General features: G+C 47.6%; 1 protein-coding gene across 1 annotated transcript in view; it reads right to left on the bottom strand.

Annotated features, from left to right (window-relative positions):
- The window catches only part of Lrch1 (leucine rich repeats and calponin homology domain containing 1), a 185,543-nt gene extending 176,545 nt beyond the window's left edge, over window positions 1-8,998 (bottom strand). The window contains exon 1 of the mRNA XM_038310017.1: window positions 8,546-8,998. Coding sequence (XP_038165945.1) covers window positions 8,546-8,807 — 262 coding nt within the window. The 5' untranslated portion in view covers window positions 8,808-8,998. The remainder of the gene's footprint in view (window positions 1-8,545) is intronic.
- Between the last annotated feature and the right edge of the window lie 4,487 nt (window positions 8,999-13,485).

The raw sequence follows: 13,485 nt of genomic DNA, 5'->3' as shown, positions 1-13,485 counted from the left end.
TGAGCTTGGTTTCCAGCTCCCATATGGGGCTCACAATCTCTTGTAGCAGTGCCCTCTACTGACCTTCTTGGGTACCTGCCCTCAAATGCACATACTCATATAAACATACACACACACAAATACATGTAATTAAAAACAAAAAACATATATGAAGAAACAATAACTAATAAAATAAAATACTGTGATAAATGTGGTCTCTCTTGTGGGGTATGTGTATACATACGTGTGCAGACACATGTGTATGTGCTTGCAGATGTAGGGCCAGAGGACAAGCCCAGGTACTATTCTGCTCCATTCCTTTTTTAAGACACGGTCTCTGGCCCAGAACTCATCAAACCAGAAGTTAAACCAGAACTAAGCCGGACTGCCACACCAGGCCAGGCATACTGAAGCTGTATGGCACGCCATACCACACAAACACCAAAAATACGGAAGAGTATCGGTGGAGCGCGTAACATGGCAAATGCACAGTGCCCAGGGGTCTGCGGTCGAAAACGAGGTCACGAGGGAAGCCAGAGGATCAGGAAAGGACCAGTGACGAGAAAACTTCAGAGTTCTTGGAAGAATCCCGTCCTGTTCATCTCCTCCTGCTCTATTTAAGGCCCATGTGGCAGAGGGAGCAAAGGAAAGCTGGGAGAAAAGCCAGCCTCGAGGAAGATCCCAGGATCCATCACCTATTCCCAAATGACCTAAATGCAGTCTGCTGGCTTCATGTCAAGCAAGGTCACCTGCCTCAGCCAAAATCATATTGACTGCAAAGCAATTATTTATAATTAAGGGAAAAAAATTCCAACATTAGAAAGCAGAAGCAGGGGAACCTCAACAAAAGGCCAGTCTGGACCACATATCAAGTTCAAGGCTGTAGGGAAAGTTAAAGGCTGGCCAAGCTACACAGGGAGACCCTGTCTTAAGAGAGAAAGGAAGGAAGAAACAAAGGGAAGGAGAGAGGAAGGAGAGGGAAAGAGAGAGGGGGAAGGGAGGGAGGGAAGGGAAGAGGGAAAGAGGGATGAAACAACTTCTGATTTGATTTTGTCTTTGCCCCATCCCCCACCCCTGGGGCTATACCCTCCTTATTTAGCCAGTATAGGAGAATACAGCCAAGGCAACTGTGAACACACAGATCTCTTATCAAAAATACATCTCCTGGCTCAGTTGTCAAGAACACTTGTTCTTGCAGAAGCCTTAGATTCACAACCATCTCTATCTACAGTTCTAAGGGATCCGACCCCCTTCTCTGACCTCCATGGGCACCAGGCACACACGGTACACAAACATATAGGCAGGCAAAACATTCATATGCATAAAACATAAAAAAAAAGTAAACAAGAGCAGTCTAATTCTCCCGTCAACTTTCTGCTCACAGAAACAGTCTCACGGCTCTTTTCAGTTACTTCCCACGTCACGGTTTAAAATGTATCATTTCTTCCTACAGAGTACGGAAGAGGAAAAGGAAACACCACAGCATGTCTCAGCTCCATTCTACTCGGACAGGTCCAGTTTTCCCAAACTAAGTCTTGCTTAGAATTCCGACTTCTTTTTTTCCCCCTTTTCTTTCTTGCAGTCTGTAGTTGTTTGTTTTATTCTGTTCTCGTCGCTTTTAATAATTACAAATAAAAAACCCTATCATAGCAAAGTTCCGGCACAAATAGAAACTTTGGAGCTGGGGCGATGGCTCTGTCAGTAAAGTACATGGCATGCAACCTTGGGGACCTGAGTTCAGATCCCCAGCACCCACATTTAGGCCCAGCAGGAGGTCGGGGGCAGTCAGAAACAGGCAGATCCCTACAGCCAGGGGCTGAGCTCAGACTAAGGGAGAGACCTTTCTCAAAAGGTGAATATCTACAGAAGAAACAGGACATCCTCCGCCTCTGGACTCCACATGCATGCACTTAGTCAAATACAAGGGAACACATGTGTGTACATGCACACACAGTCAAATACACGGGAACACACGTGTACATGCACGCAGTCAAATACACGGGAACACACATGTGTACATGCACACACACACAAACAGCTTTCACGGAACACAACAGGAGCAACTGACAGGAAGGAGCTGGGCTCCGCATGAGCTATGCCACCTTGTCAAAAAACAACTCAGCTATGGGAATATAGTAAGGTTTTATGGCTACAAACTTAAACTTCTATTGTTTTCGGTATTGTTTTTTTCAGACAGGGCCTTGTTCCAGAGCCCAGGCTGGCCTTAACCCCTGATAGCAGGTGTGCGAGACCAGTGAGCTATTAACAATTTCATAATACATTGTAACTTTATAACTTGACCGGTGCAGTTAACACCAAAGCACTCGGGAGTCAACAACAGAGACAGGAACAGGAAGTAAACACTGCTCAGTATCCAGGGGTTATATATATATAAGACTCTTCAATGTATTGGAACACAGGAGGGGGGCATAGAAAAGTGCACTTAAAAGGGGGGAGATTTCGGTTTGATCAAGCAATGACAAAGATGAGTGACAGCAGAGGAGTCTCAGCAAAGCTAGGAACAGTGTCCAAGAGTCAGGCTATCTATCTAGCCTTTAAATACTGATGGCACAGTCACTAACCAACAGGGTAAAAAAGGCTGCCTTGCTTCAGCCACTCAGAAATATTCTTCGTCAACACTTGAAATAAAAAGTTGTCAATGGTTGGATGAGAGGCAAATTTGGGCCTATCGTGAACCAGCAGAACTTAAAGATGTTACCAGGACTCATAAAACCTCCAACAGACTCAGTTCTAAGACCAAGATTAACAGCTGTGGGCTGTTCTTTGATGATGAACTGGTGTCTTGGCCTATACTCGTATGTTACTATTTCGGAAGCATGTGTATGTTACCGGCTCTTCAATAAAGCAGTCTAAACACGCGTGTTGGTAGAGACCTTTGGGCCGCGCCGCACCACGGGGACGAGCACATCTGGACATGATTCACATCCCCCGTGTGTACTGAATCACAGTGCATTAAATGCTTCTAAGGTCCTCTGTGCCCTGGCAAGGAAGGAATTAATCAGCAGCAGAAGAGAATGCAAATAGGAAGGGACACCGCTAGTGGTTCCTGAATGGATGGGTATACAAACAACGAACAAACGCTCCACATAAGCACAGGGGAACGGTGAACGGAACACAGACAATTTAACACTCGCTACGCCACCAGCCAATCAACCCTAATTAAATTCAGGGAACTCGCACACACAAAGTCATGGAAAGAGAAGGGGGACTCATTGGCAAGGAGGGGTTCAGCCAGAGCGGCAGAGCAAAAGAGAAAGCAATGGGGTGAACATGATCTAAATTATTATATACATGTAAAAAAAATCTCTAAAAATTAATAAAAATAAAAAATTGCCAAGTGTCATCAATAAGCAGTAAATCAATTCAATAGCAGAAAAAATCTATAACTAGATATATTCATGAAAAAATACAAGTGTTTTTGTTTTCAAGACAGGGTTTCTCTGTGTAACAGTCCTGGCTGCCGTAGAACTCACTTTGTAGACTAGGCCGGCCTCAAACTCACCGAGATCCACCTGCCTCTGCCTCCTGGGATTAAAAGGGTGCGCCACCACACCCATTTTAAGAACACAAGTTTTAAGTTTTAAGAGAAAAGCCTGGTGGCATACGCTTGAAAGCAAAAGAAAACGTGATTTCAAAGGCTTCACTATAAAACCCTGGTTTTGTAAGTTTTCCTTTCTTCCGTTTATTAAAGCTAAATATTTTATATTAAGCTAGTCTGGTTAATTCTGACTACTGATCGACCATGCCCCTTCAATATTTAACACTGAAAAATCTTCATGACCAAAATTATGGAACAGAGCATGATATCAAAACCAGATTTCATTTCAAGCCCTGTAGGGATTCCAATGGCTAAAATACGCTCACATCCAAGGACTCTGGGCCCACAGGATGGGTGTGGGGTAGAGGAAGTCAGCCTGTAGCAGATAAGCCTACCCCCGGTCTTGAATCCTCAGACACTGAAGAGAGCTAGGGTCAGACAGGGGCGAATGACAGTCCCACCAGCTGACAAATCCCAGGCCTCAGCGGTTTCCCAGAGTCCTCAAACAACACCGCATAAAAACTCCATGGGCTGACTCCCAATGTCAGGTAGGAGTGGGGTGAGAGGAGATGACCAGGAGACAGGCCTAAACACCCTCTCTTCCGTTAATGACAGGTTCTCCCTCCCCATCCTAGATTCCTCTTTCCAACCACAGGATGTTCATGGGCAGGCACATCCACCCACATCCATCCTGCAAACCTTGAAGGGCATCCTACCTCCGCTGCGGAACCCTTCCCTAATGTCTGAAGGCTACAGTGCCTGGTGCTATCTGGATGCTCACTTCGCCTGTGTGGTTTCCTGCAACTCCTACCTCGCTTTTCACACCTTACACTTGGCAACTCCACTCCCCACTCAAAATTACACATAGAAGTGTGTGTGTGTGTGTGTGTGTGTGTGTGTGTGTGGGTTGGGAGTAGCACAATGCCAGAGCACTTGCCTAGAACGTTCCAGGTCCTGAACCATTCAGCCTAGTGTCTCACACATGCCCACAGTGAAAGCCCAAGCCCTTTGAACTTTCAGTTTTGAGACAAGTTCTTACTAAGTTCCCGGGGTTGGCCTTGAACCCACCTTCTAGTCCAGGCAAACTGGATCCACTGAAACTGTGATCCACCTGGCTCAGTCCTGAGTAGCTGGGATGGCAGGCCAGTTCCATCAGCCCCAGCCTTTGTGAGTATTTATGCCACGTGGCTAGACAGACCAGCTCTCCATTTCCCATTTAATCTTGGTAAGTAAGACACTGACAATGATGACCTCTGCCATTCAGTCACAATATACCAACCTTTTTATTCTTTCAAGGTATGGTCTTATGTAGCCCAAACTATGCATCAATGGATGATCCTAAACTCCTAATCTTCCTCCACCCCTCAAAGTGCTAGGATTACAGGCACGTGCCACCAGGCCTGGCTAAACAATACCAGTTTTCAAGGAGTGTCTTATATGAGGGTTTTCTTTTTACTTCCTAGAGGCTCAGGCACCCAGCCACTTTTAAATTTCTTTTCTTTTCAATCCACTTTATGTCGGTCATAAGCACCAACTTTTGGAAATCTCCATCTGAACCGATGTTATCTGATGAATCAAGACTAGAGGGAACGGGGCGGGGCAGGGGGAGCTTCGCTGACATGGCTCTGTGTGCTTCTTATGAGGTCCAATTCTGCGCTTCGTTTATACTTGTGACCAGTCATTATGTGCTCTTGTCATGAGCAACCTCAAGCCCATGCGAATCAGCCTGTGTGTTTAGACAACAAAGACATTGCAGGCATCCAAAAACCCTCTTACTCATCTTGCACGATAAACCATTTTTTGTTTTGTTTTGTTTTCTTTATCTCCCAATCCCTTCCTCAAACCAGAGTGGAAGCTTCATAGGAATGAGAGAAGGGATGAACGTTTATGGAATGAACCTCCAGGGATCCTGGCAAATCCTAGCCCTATCCTCTGTGAACCTCTCTGCCTAACAGGAGATCTCAGAACACAAACACTAGGGAGGAGCCATCTGGATTCAAATCACTGGTCCATGTCTCAGAAGGGGTAGGAACCAGAGCAATGTTACCTGGTTTCTCTCCAAGTCAATCTCTCCACCTCAAAATGAGACTCCATGTGCTCCTGCTACCAAGTACTTCACAGTTAACCACGTAGGTACCATGCCCACCTTAGTTCTAATCTGGACAGGACAGGAACACCTGCGCCACTGTCCCCATCCCCCTTCTTGCTAAACCTACTGAAAGACTTCCTGCCGTCACACAACAAACCTCATTTTGAGTGAAATTCAAGTAAATGAGCAGCCTCAAAGTGAGAGCAAGAGGGGTTTTGTTTGTCTTTGTTTTGTTTTGTTCGTGTTAGTGAAGCGCGTGCATTCGTGTGACAAGGGCCTAGACTTCGACTGTGCAGTTCAGGGTCTCTAGTCTTGAGTCTGCACCTCTACTCAGGGCTGTATTGCCCAAGCATGCAGCCCTGCCTGCAGAGGCGGCTGCTGGAGAAGCTACATTTTACACGACACAAACCAAATGGCCTAGGATACATTAACTTAACAGGGAGAGAGCGCGGCTTTCTCTACTTCCCACAACCAAGGAAAATTTATGAAAAGGTTTTAAAGATCTTCCTATGCCATCCTTAGATAGTCAGCTTGAGCCCAGGAGAAACCACTAGCTGCATGGAATCTATTATTGCCAAACGTTCATCAACTCGCTGAACCCCTTACGTGTAGGAAATGTCAACACCACCCACAGAATGTCTTTATTTTGCTTTGCTGCTCTCACACGAATAATGCTCAATTAAATATATTCTTTGGAGGGGGGTGGGGGTGTGGAGGCATGAGGAATGAGTCAAGGGCCTCACCCTGTAACCCAAGCAGGCCTGGAACTCACTGTTAAGTCCAGACTGACCTCCAGATCCTGGGATCACAGGTGGAGCCCCCCAGGTCTAATCTAAGCATTTCTAGAGAACAGAGAAGAATATGTGTGTTTACACTCAACTTTTGACCCGAAAGCAATCCTTAACACGTGTATGAAAATTTTACAACTGACTCTTCAGCTACTTTTTTTTTTTCTTCGTTATATTGCCTCAAGTGCCTGCAAAGTTAGCTGCCACCCTTTCTGCCTCTGCTGCCGCCGAGATAATAATGTTTTAGGCTGCGGAATTAACATAAAGCCTCTTAATTTTAACTAGTTAGGACTCTGAGGGGCATTAAATATATGTGAAGCTCCTAATTAAACACCTGCAAAACCCAGGCCGTACAGAACCAGAAGAAACCAGAGAGGACCTTTTACAAGCACTGACCACCCATAGAGACTGTAACTGAAGGATGCATGCCCTGCGCCCCCCCCCCCCCGACTTTTGCACTGGTATTCTCAAAGAAATGCAAGCACAGCGTACATGGCAACTTTACCCCCACTTCAGGAGTAAGCATCAGCAATAATGAAGCATTGGAACAACTCTCAGCCTGCAACGGAGCTGCACAAACATGTGTTGATACTGGTCATGCTGGCTCCACTTTCTGCAGTACACAACCCCTTTTTTTTAAGGCTAATGATTCAGGCGACTCTTTTTTGTTTGTTTGTTTGTTTTTTGTTTTGTTTTGTTTTTTTTTTTTTTTTTTGGTTTTTCGAGACAGGGTTTCTCTGCAGCTTTTTTAGAGCCTGTCCTGGAACTAGCTCTTGTAGACCAGGCTGGCCTCGAACTCACAGAGATCCGCCTGCCTCTGCCTCCCGAGTGCTGGGATGCAGGCGACTCTTAAGAATAACTTCTACTCGAGAAGCTGTAACTATGACGTCCTATCAAGAGTCTCTCCAGCTGTTGAGAACTAAGTTCTGGAATTTCCCCTCTGCTTGCCCATTCCTGACAATCCTTAAGTCCAAATATCACCGTTTAATGACCCCAGAGGAGTGCTTCTGGCCTCCAATGAACTCAGAACTCCATCCAAATCTCCAGTAGGCCTTCTGATAAATGTTTATGGGCATTAACGAGAAACCTAGCCTCCAAAAGGCCAGCTGGCCTGCAGGCCTCCCGGCCCCCCGGCCCCGCCCCCTAGTCTTCCTTTATAAGAGGAAGCTGAAAGATCCTGATATGAGTCAAGAATTCAGAACCCTAGAGACCTGATGCACTTCGGAAGACGCAAAGACAGTCGTGAGGTCTAAGCAATGGCTCAAAAATGGGGCACCCACTGCCCCGAGAAACGCTAGACGCTAGCAGGGGTACAAACTGTCCCGCAGAGAACGGAACCGGATGGTCGGAAACCAAGTCAGATCTGCACGGATCCCAAGGCCCCAACCCTCTTCCACCACCCTCCTTCCTGTTTATGGATCTGCTCCCACAACTCCGACTACCAAAGGGAAAGCAGACATCTCCGAAATATGTCAACACATGACACAACTTGAAGAAGCCGGCTGCTCTTTGGCGCGAGTTACAACTTGCCGGGCTCACACTGGCGAACAGGCTCACTTTAATTACTTTTCATTTACTACGCCACGCTTCCCTTGCAGGGCCCCCGCAAAGGCCGGGTTAGTGAGAACCGGGGAGTCCCGGTGGAGGGAACCGAAATGTGTGGGCGGGAGAGCCAGACACCAGGTTCTGCTCGCACAGGCGCAGAAGCAAGGCTGGCACCGCCTCTCCGGCTGCAGCAATCCACGGTCGCGCGGCGCCGTGGCCGGGACCAAGACACTGCGCGGAAAGGACAGGGCTGGCCGAGGGCCGGCCACCTTTGTCTGGGCTTCCCCACCCACCGGGACACAGAATGCTTCATGGAGAGGTCGGTGACCTGCTTCATGTTCCGGACTAGCTCGCGGTCGCCTGCTATCTCCCACTTCCCGCGCGCCAGACACAGCTCGTGGGCGCATCCCTGCGCTCCTGCACCAGGGTCACGGGTCGACGGGCCAGACGGACCACTGTGCCCGCTGTAATCATCGCGCACGTTACTTAACCGCTCCTGCCGAGCCAGCCTAACAGCAACACTCGGGCCCGGCGGGACGGTGCGACAGTCCCGCACACGCGTGGCCAGCCCCGGCCCCGTCTCACCTGCCTGAACCGTATCCGAGAGGTCGTGCCCCGGGGCTGCCGTCCGGGGAAACTCCTTCAGCTTCCTTGCGCTCAGGTTCAAGCCCCCAGAATTGGCCGCCTCTTCCAGCGCGCGCTCCAGCCCACGGTTCAAGGGCAGGTTGAAGCCCGCGCCTCCTCCAGTGCCTCCGTGGTGCTGGTGGTGCTGGTGGAGATGCGGGTGCAGGGCGGTTACCGAGAGGGCGGGCGTGAAAGCTTGGGGTTCGCTTCCCGGCGTCGCCATCTTCTCCCGGTCCCCCGCCCCGCTCTTGCGCGGGGGTCACAGGTTTTCCCCGCAGCCCTGAGTCCCCGTTGCGCTCTCTCGCAAGCCCCGGGATGGCGGGAGGGGCGGCGGGCGGCGCAGACCTAGAAGCAGCGGCTCAATTGCAAAGGTTTCCAGCCGGGGAAGCCGAGGGCTGCGGCGGCGGCGGCGGCGGCGCGCGCGCATGTGTCTGCTCGAGCTCGCGCCCGCGCCCTTGCCCGCGCCCCCGCTCGCCGCCCCTCCTCCGCAGCTTCTGCGCGCTCCTCCCCCGACGCTGGTTGGACCTGGGAGCGCGTTCCTGGTGACTTTCACTCCGGCCCCTTCTTCGGGTTTACGTGTGCGACTCAGTGGTTTTTCATTTTGTTTTTGTTTTTTAAGCGATTTGGGAAAACCGGGGCGGGGCGAGAGATGCGATTTGAAATATAAGGTGACAGGGAGGAAAAGTAGTTTTGGATGACTGACCCAGAGTTCCCCCCACAGGGCAGTTTTTACACTGTGGCTTTACCCTCACTGACGCCCCCTGGCATTTAGGTACTTACCACACCAATTCTCTGAATCCAGGAAGTCTGTGAATGGAAAAATTGCTTCCTTCAATTGACAGAGGAAGTTAAGAAACGAGCCGCGATCACTAAGTTTTGAACCCACAGTCACTAAGTTTTGAACCTTTACTGCAGACCACAGGGACCAGACTTAAGTGCAAATAGACAAATCTAAAGGAAGGACTTTAAGAAAGGATGATTTTTACGATAAAATACATTGTTTTGTCATATGAGGGAGAACACTGAGCCCCAAATAAGATGGTGGTACCCCAAGAGTTAGAAAGCCAATGACCTAAGACGCCAAAAGGTCACATCTTAAACCTAAGCCTTGATGCTATGAGATTTTCAATGCGCACCTTCTCCTTGTCCATATGGGACACAGGACACATGTCTGCTAACAAATGTTCTGCCATGGGTGACCTACAGTGGGCACCAAGCCAGGATTTGCCCCAAGTGGAAGAGCCACCTAAAGGCCACCCAGCTGAAGGACTGATAATGCCCCACTCCCTTCCCACACCTTGAGAGCCAATTTCCTGGGACTGCACCCAAGGCTTGGCAGTCTCTGTGGGGTGACCTGGCTTGGGGAAATGAGGCTGGGGCGACTTGTGGACGTGATGCAACTTCATCATACGTACAGTAATGCGACCTGTGATAGTCTAGGCAGCTGCGTGGAACTAGTGACGTCATCAGCTCAGAACTAAAAGTATGACATGATCTATGTCACTTGCTTGGACTTCACTAAAGAACTACCCTTAATTCCTGAGATTCCAGGCTGAGAGTAAATCATACTTTTTGCCGGAAGAAACAGGCGCCACCTACTGGTGCGCTCGCCATCCTCCTGTCTCTGGCTTCTCTCCTGCAGTCTCTCAAAGCTTTTAAAACTAGACATCAAGCTTAGTTTCTTCACTGTTCTGTGGGCTGTCTCTTCGCTCTGTTGTTTCCTTTGTGGTGTAGAAGCATTTGAATTTCATTCAATCTTGCTTGTCAGTTCTTACCCTAATTTCCCGTGGGCTTAAGGGCTCTTTTCAGAAAATCCTTCCCTATTCCTCTATCATGAAGGGGTTTTCCTGTTTTCCTCTGACAGCATAAGGTCTGTACATCTTACGTTTAGGGTTTTGCTACATTTTGAATTGATTTGGGGGTAGGGTGAAAGACAGAGATCAAGTCTAATTCTTCCACGTGTAGATTCCAGTTTTCCCAGCACCATGAGCAGGAAGCCATCTTTTCTCCAAGGTGTGTTCCAATGGGATAGCTGTAGCTGCTGGGGCATGGATTCGTTTCTGGGACTTCTGTACCTTTGATTTACGTCTTTTTGTGGCAACGCCAGGCTGTTTTTCTTCCTGTGGCTCTGTGGTACTTGGAATCATGTATTGTGATGTCTCCTGCATTACCTTTTGATTCAGGATTGCTCTGACTACCCAGCATCTTTTGAAATTTAGGTTGCTAATGGCTAGGATGTCGAAAGAATGCCAAAAAATTAAAACACCCAAGAAACCAATCCAATCAACAAGTGGGCAAACAGACAGACACTTCTCAGAAGGTAAAGTACAAATCTACTTTCTGTTACTATGATAAACACCGTGATGAAAAGCAGCTTAGGAAGAAAACGTGTATTTCAGCTTACAGCTTCCGCATCATGAGGAGAGGTCAGAGCAGGAACCAAGAGGCAGGAGCTGATGCAGAGGCCATGGAGGAGTGCTGCTTACTGGCTGGCTTCTCATGCTTTTGTATACAACCCAAGACCACCTGCCCGGGCATGGCACTGACTACCAGGCTGGGCCCTCCTACATCAATCATCAAGCAAGAAAAATGCCCCTACAGACTTACCTACAAGCCAGTCTGAAGGAGGCATTTCTTCAGCTGAGATTCCCTTCTACCAAATGACCCTAGCTTGTGTCAGGTTGACCAAAAAACAAAAACAAACAAACAAAAAACCTAACCAGCACATACACTGATAAAGAGTCCAAAGAGCTTTGAAATGACTTCAAATGAATGAAAATGTATTTACATCATGTAAACATTTGCCTACTCTTCCCACAGTCCCTGGTCCTCAGGAGCCCTTTACCTAAAATCTAGGAGGGGGTGGAGACTGTTTTCCCCAACAGACGACAAACCCAGTGCAGAACAAGAATTGTGAGATGCACCCAGCACACAGGGCATCAACAACAAGCAAAAACCAATCCTTTCTTAAGGGAAACAAAAGACCATGAGTCTCTGCTTTGCTGGGAATAAATCCTCAAGTCCTCCTGACACACTGACCTGGTTATTGCAGTCTCTTAGGCCCTTGTGCAGATTTCTGACCGGCAAGCTCACCAAGATTCCTGCTAAGTCCTCAAGGCCTTCTCTCTCCTTCGCGGTTTCTCAGAATCTACAGCCTTCTGCCTGTGATGACTGCACGGGGCATTGTAACAGGTAGCTCTTTGCTGGTACATCTCTAAAGTTTTAAGCGATTTTTCTGCACAAAGGAGCTTTTCCTTCACATTGAGGGGAATACTTGACTCTTCAAACTAATCGTGAATGACTTCTAAAAAGTCGGAAAATGTAACCAGTCTTTCCAGGTGGCTGTTAGCTGCTTCACTGTTTCCTCAAAAGCATGGGCTTGTCTCTTTTGTTCAATTCCCTGTTTGTTTCTTCAGAAAGCAGAGTGAGCCCTCTCCTTTCTTCCTCCTGTGTCTGCACATATAATAGTCCATTAGGATTGGCTGTGTTATCTCATCTGGCCATTGGTGTTTCATTTGGAAAGAAAAGAAAAGGAAAGGAAAGGAAAGGAAAGGAAAGGAAAGGAAAGGAAAGGAAAGGAAAGGAAAGGAAAAGAAAAGAACGAAATGTATGTCCTGGAAATGCCAAAGCGTGCATGGGCAGCCCATATATGACTGACCAGGTCTCTTCCTCAAGAGGGCACCAGATCTCATTACAGATGGCTGTAAGCCTCCATGTGGTTGCTGGGAATTGAACTCAGGACCTTCGGAAGAGCAGGCAGTGCTCTCACCCGTTGAATCATCTCTCCAGCCCCAGTCACTGGTAAACGGACTCGCAGAAATGTTCTAGAGCACACAGAGCATCCCGAGTTCATACTCGGGCTCTGCTGTTCCATGGTTTCACCTTCAGCTTCTATGAGTTGTCTATAGTAAACAGCAGGCCCTCCCTATTCCCAAATGTGGCATTCCACAATCCCGCATCTCCCTCATTATTTAACTAACCATGAGCTAAAAACATTCATTAAAAAAAAGTCTATCGAACATGTACAGATTTTCCCCCGTCATCCTTCCTGAAACAGTATACTATGGGGAACTATAATACATTGAATTAGGTATTACAGGGGATCTAGAACTTAAGGTATGTGGGGGACCAAAGGACTCATTATCCACAGGAAGGTCCTACACCCTTTATTTGGAACCACTTTATTTATAATATGTTGTCTATTGAAAATCACCAAGAATCCTCTCTGGGTGGAACCCAAAGTCAAGTGTGTGCTTCCTGATTCCCTCTGCCCAAAGGTAAGTGGACAAAAGGAAGCCTGACACCAGATCCAGCCACCCATGGCCGACGAGTCCTCCCATCTCTATCCCGATTGAAAATTCAATCAGAAACACATGGAGACCACAATCAAATAAGAACAGGCATTTGACCCCAAGGTCAGCAGAATCCGGCCTTATTTACATTGATTTACTTCGGTGTTCTCTAACCTCTCTGCCTTTGTTTCTTGTTTTCAAAAATAAAAGTATAGTCCTCAGTGAACACCGCCCTTTTCTGGCTACTCCCGTCACATGCCCTCAGCACTGAAGTTTTCTCTCTGTAATATGTCTGCAAATATTTGTCAGTAAATATCTGTAAGTGATCAGCGCATGTTGTATTCATTAGCTTTCAAGAGCAGGAATTGGGCCTTTTGTTTTCTTCCAGCGCCTGGATGAGTCAATAAATCATGTTGTCTGACTGAGATCTTTGGAGGTCTGCAGCGCAGCTAAAATGATCAACAGGGATTTCTCCGAAGAGTCGAAATGTTACTCTCTTGGGCATGTTTCGGACATTTTCCTAGTGTTCCAGAACACTAGTCTATGAATCAGTGAGTGGCAAAATGACCCTAATAAAATGAGAAAAATTAGGACAAATTTGGTGAATTT

The sequence above is a fragment of the Arvicola amphibius genome, chromosome 13 (genome assembly GCF_903992535.2).
Source record: "Arvicola amphibius chromosome 13, mArvAmp1.2, whole genome shotgun sequence".
NCBI lineage: Eukaryota > Metazoa > Chordata > Mammalia > Rodentia > Cricetidae > Arvicola > Arvicola amphibius.
This window is presented reverse-complemented; position numbering and strand designations above follow the sequence as displayed.